A 5,434-nucleotide genomic window follows, 5' to 3' on the forward strand; every position below is an offset into this window, starting at 1 on the left:
AGGTAAAAGTTGCTCCTTCCTTATGCGCCTTAGACTTTCCCAACACTTATTTTCCCTTTGTCTTTAGGAGGGACAAGCATGGTCTCCAGAAACCTCTCTGCCTTCCTTTAAATTTATGTTGGACCCATGTGTTCCGATAGCCACCCTAAGAGCTCTGCATGGGGTGGTGCCAACTGGCTTGACTATGTCCGCCTCTCCCTCACTTTTAGAAAGAAGAGGAGATCAGGGACTGGGTCTGGCTGTTCCCAACCTAGGACCAGAGAAGGAAACTCAATAAATACTCTCTTGCTTGTGGGGAGGAGCAGGGGTGATAGAGGTTGGGGTCCTCTTTGGTGAATCTATCTCTGGAATTCCATAGAACACTCAGACACGGTGTCCCATCTCAGGATGGGTCATGATTGAGAGGAAGGGGAAGGTCCCACCTGTGACCCTTCCTTCCTTCTGTTCTGGCAATGCATAGAGACAGAGATGGGGTGGGGGAAAGGAGTTAGACCAAGGAGCATATGTTCTTGGCTAATTGCCAAGATGAAGGCAGTCCGTGAGAAGGGCATTGGAGGGTCAATGGGAAACAGACACCGCTTAGCCTGTGCTATTGCCGCTGGTGTCAATACTATGGATTCGGGAATGAACTTCCTTGGCTAGCTGACTATTAGAGCTATGCCCAGAGGAATGATCTGCCCTGGACAGTGTCCCCCGTCTACAGCCCCCATCACTGTTCAAATTTTGGAATGTTTGGTACATGAGAATTATCCTGTCTCTTGTAATGCTAGCCAATGTCTCACCCAAGGAGGGCGTCAAGACTGTCAAACCCAGTGGGTCTGAGGTTACCCTTCCATCCTTGATCAGTTTTAGTTCCAGAAGGATGCAGATGTGGAATCCAGCTCAGACACGCAATTACAACAAGAAGTTCTTCTTGGGAGCATAGTCAACCCCCGAAGAATTTCCCAGCATGCACTGCCCTTGGCAGAGAAAGTGGGATGAATGATGGCTAAAGGCAGGTGCCAGGGATGCGAATATTGAGACTATCCAAGGGAGCATCAGCAGCGATGGAGAAACCAGGTGAAACGCAGCCAGCAACACTGCGAGATTGTGTGAGGGTGAAGCCCTGATCTCTGTCCCAGGAGGGTTTGCCTGAATCAGCTTGGTGGTACCCCACAGAGGAGGTTAGCAGGCTGGTCAGCAGATCTTCTGGTCAGATTGCCTTCAGCGGTTCAGAAGGAAGAACTTGAGGCTTTGGAAGAAGCTGGACTTCTGCCTTTGTTTCTGCTTCTTTTTGATGATGGGCACCCACACCAGCCCACACACCAGCATCATGAGTCCCAAGGACAGGAAGGCAGGCCCTATCATCTTGAGGACTGGCACAACCGTTTGCTTCTCGTTCAAGATGTAGGCCACGCAGGTGATGGCCACACCAAAGAGCAGAATGGCAGCGCCCACTGACATGATGATGATGGGCTTGTGGTAGATTTCCCAGTTGCTCCTGGGGGTGGTGGTCCAGACGGACTCGCTTCTGGAGCTGATGCACAGGGAGCTGGCTGTCTGGCTGGGCAGGAGGTCCTTGGACTCCGGAGACTTCTCGTCTACCTCCAGGGCCTTGGGGAGCACCTCCATCGTCATGGCTGTTCAAGACCAGGCACCTAGTATTGACGACAGTTAGAAAGGATGGTGAAGCCAAGGTGACCCATTCCTGTCCTTCCTGTACTCGGTACTCAGTGTCCCTCTCCAGTCTGGCTCTCAGTGGAGGGGAATATGACATATACACTTACAGCTCTCACACATAAACTCAAAGAAGTGGTACAGGACTGCAGGAAGCAAAGACCTGTATTTTGAGATCTGCATTTTGTTTACAGACATCTTAAGTTCACAAGTCAGATACCCACCTTTGCAGGGCAAGTTCCGGACCTAGGACATTAGCCTAGTGAGACCTGCAGGCACCAGGCTTAAGAATCAATTAGCATTTCCTTTGTTAGTGAACAGTCACAGACCCTCAGGATTTCCTTACCAGCTAGGGACGTCTCAGGACCTGAATTACAGCAGACCTGACACCCTCCCCTCCCCCTTGCCCGTTTGCTATATAACAGCTTCTGAGAATTAATAAAGCACGGCTTGATCAGAAATCCTGCCTTGCTGTCGTCTTCTCGTGTCTCTTGTCCCCTCCATTCCTCTTCCTCCTCTAGGTTTATCAGGGACCCCGTTCATATCCCGCAGGATACAGGACAGTATGTTTTTTTTTCTTGCTCTGTTTTCTAAGACAGAGACTCATCGTGTGATATAGGTTCTCACTGTGAATTTGCAATCTTCCTGCCTCGAGGCCCTGATTGCTGGGGTTGCAGGCAAGTGTCACCACCCGGGGCTAATAACTTGTCATTCTAATAATTACCCTTCCTATTTAAACCAGGGAACAGCGACATTTAAGAATAAACAAACACAAACCATAGTTTATTGAATGGTGTGTCATTTTCAAATCCAGCCTTTCTCTAGCTGTGTGACCTAACGTGAGTTATTAACCTCTCTGTATTTCTGTTTTCTTATCTACAAAATGAGGGTAATAATATTAGCTCCCTCACAGGGGTTTCCAAAGGGTTAAAGGAGAGCAGGTGTGGACTTCACTGGGCGGATGTCCAGCATATTCTGGGTGTTTGGTAAGTGCTGTTGTTTGCTTGTTGGGATGACAATGATCTATCCTTACTCACTTGTGTGTGTGTCTTTTTAACTCTTCTTATCAGGCTGAAGCAACACCATAACTCCACACACTGATCATTAGTCCCATCTTACAGATTAGAAAACTTAGGCTTGGGGGGGGGGGTGAGTCAATTAGTTTATAAGAGCTCGGGGTTTTCACCTGCAGGTCAATGCTGCTTCAGGCATCTGAGATTTCATGAGCTTTGTTCACTAAGGAGCCTCAGCTTCCGCAGCATGTCACGTGATCTTCTATCCTGCAAACTCACCCTCCCCATCTCCACACACACACACAGACACACAGACACAGACAGACAGACAGACAGACAGACAGACACACACACACACACACACACACACACACACACATTGAACCCACATTGAAACGGTTGTGGCAGAGCTTCGGCTTGGATTCGGCTGAATGTGTCCCCAGGGTCCCTGGTAAGGTTGGGAGCGTGGCACCTTAACCTGACTGTGGTGTGCGCGGTGGCGCCTTGGGGTGGTGGCTACATTAGAAGAGGTAGTTTGCATGGTGTATCTGTGATTGGGTCTCCGTGCATTTCTCAGAAAAAGAGGAGAGGCCAGACACGCCTGAGCAATTCCCGGTGCCGATCTGGGACTTCGCCCACACGGGATCACTAACGCTTCAGACCCTTGTACCTTCTCAATTGAGCTAAACAAACACGGCCCCTCTATAAACTAGACGCTTGCAGCTATTTCATCGCGGTAACAGAAGGTGTGCTTGTATATAACCCAAGTGCCGGCAATCCAGCTCAACCGCCTCTTCTAACGTCTCTCTAAACCCCGGGGGTTCCCTCATCTCTTCTCCACTCAGGGGTGCAGATTCTCACATGACTGAAGCGCTTCAGAGCTGAGAAGCCCCCGCCAGCTTGCCAGAAACGGCTCCATCAGACCGGTGTGTGCTCACACTCCTTCAACGTGGGATTGAAGTCTCTCAAACTGGAAACGGGTTCTAGTGTAAAAGCCCCATTGTCTACAGTAAGATAACGCGAGATGAATGACTGATGAACATAGGTGCTTTCTCCACTGTGATCGGGTTTTGTTTGAGAGGAAGGGAAAGCTAGGAAGGTCCCGAGGTTTGCCTCGTATCTCCACGATGTATCTGTGCTTCACACACGGGAGATTCTGTAAACTTTTGACAGAACGAGCGAGCTCAGAACACACTCCTCCCCTGCTTTCTTCCCTCCCTCCCCTCCTTTCTCCTGTTCACTACTTCAGACCCAGGTCCACCCTACCTGTGCGGCATGAGTTCCTCCCAAGGCTTCTTGCAACAAACTCAGAGGCTTCAGTATTCACACACATGCCAGCGCGGGCCTGGGAGACTGTCTCCTGCAGCAGTCAGAACACTGGGGGAAGGTGGGCTGGTCATCACAGCCATATGAATTCCTTTTCCCCAGCCCAGTTACGGTGCTGGTGAGAGGGCCTGTGGCAGACCAGATGATGAAGACAGGATGCATTTGGGGAAACCGTGTTGGCAGCTCTGGAGCAAAAGGCAGCTCGGGATGAAGGAGAGCTGTCTGGCGCTGGGGACTCCCAAGTCCCTGTGCCCCGAGCTTACCTTCTTCAGTCTTGCTACAATGTTGGCTTCAGCCTGATTCCTCCCACCTCTCTTCCTTCAGCCATTGCAGTTCAGTCTCTACTTGATCGCTGGGTTATTTTCTAACACCTCAAAGAACAACGCCTACAGCTTCTACTTTCTAGATTAAGCAATTAAAGACCCCTCCCCACTGACAGGAGGAAATAGAAATCATAAAAAAAATTACCACAGTCGTCTCAGAATTTAGATATTCACATTCAGATGCTGTCCACCAAGAGGGAATATCTGGGCCTCTGCTCTCAAAGACTGCCATGGTGTTTTCGTAACCATAGGCACAAGGGCGCTGGCTTCCTTTGGGAATGGACATTTGCATAAGCTAAGGCATCATTTAAAAGGTGGATCTTCTCTCCTGTGGGATGGGGGTAGGGAAGAGACATAGAACATCCTGGAAAATCTTGGGGGTTGCTTATTGCATCCTGTGGTCACTGGAGGGTGTCTGGTCATCCTCAGGATTCCCCTGGGCACCCATTCATAGGAGAGAACCAGGGTAGACACTCTGATGTTAGTTAGAGAGGCTGAAGTTGGGGGGAGGGGGCAGTGGTTCTCAGTTGTACCTGGGAAAAGAGCTGAGGCTGGACCAGGAAGGGCCTGTTCCCCTGAACTGCTAAATACTCCTGTACAGAAAGTGCCAGTTGGAGGCAGGGGGATGATTCTTGGCTTCCGAGAAGAAGGTGGCACCATCACTAGGCTTGCTGGAAGCACCCCACATCTTCTCTTTGGCTCTTCAACATGGCTACTAGCTTAGCCTTACTTTGTAAGAGCTGGGGCTGCAGCCAGCAGTGTGATGGAGTGTGGACAACGTTCTGAATTCTCCACTTTGGAGCTTCAGCCATTACCGAAGTGACTTTTCACTGAATTTGGGGGACTCGGGTTTGTAATTCCCTGACACTGGCTTGTGTGGGTGGGAGGCAGAGCACTGTTGATAGGTTTTCATTTCCTTCCATAGTTATTCAGTTTAAACTACTTTGAAAGTAAGCCTTTCCTTCTCTTTCTGACACTGGAGTCATCTTTATTTTGTGAAATGCCATGGGGATGGAAGATGATTATTGATTTTGTTACTAGTTGTACTTGATGAGGAAAATTCTGTGTAGATCTCTCTCTCTCTCTCTCTCTCTCTCTCTCTCTCTCTCTCTCTTA

General features: G+C 49.5%; 1 protein-coding gene across 1 annotated transcript in view; it reads right to left on the bottom strand.

The window, feature by feature from the left end:
- Positions 1–435: 435 nt before the first annotated feature.
- The window catches only part of Pirt (phosphoinositide interacting regulator of transient receptor potential channels), a 14,515-nt gene continuing 9,516 nt past the window's right edge, over positions 436–5,434 (bottom strand). Inside the window, exon 2 of the mRNA XM_050162492.1 lies at positions 436–1,637. Within this exon, the coding sequence (XP_050018449.1) occupies positions 1,204–1,617 (414 nt within the window). The 5' untranslated portion in view covers positions 1,618–1,637 and the 3' untranslated portion in view covers positions 436–1,203. The remainder of the gene's footprint in view (positions 1,638–5,434) is intronic.

Source organism: Alexandromys fortis, unplaced genomic scaffold, assembly GCF_014885135.2.
Source record: "Alexandromys fortis isolate MF-2015 unplaced genomic scaffold, M_Fortis_MF-2015_v1.1 scaffold_84, whole genome shotgun sequence".
Classification (NCBI taxonomy): domain Eukaryota; kingdom Metazoa; phylum Chordata; class Mammalia; order Rodentia; family Cricetidae; genus Alexandromys; species Alexandromys fortis.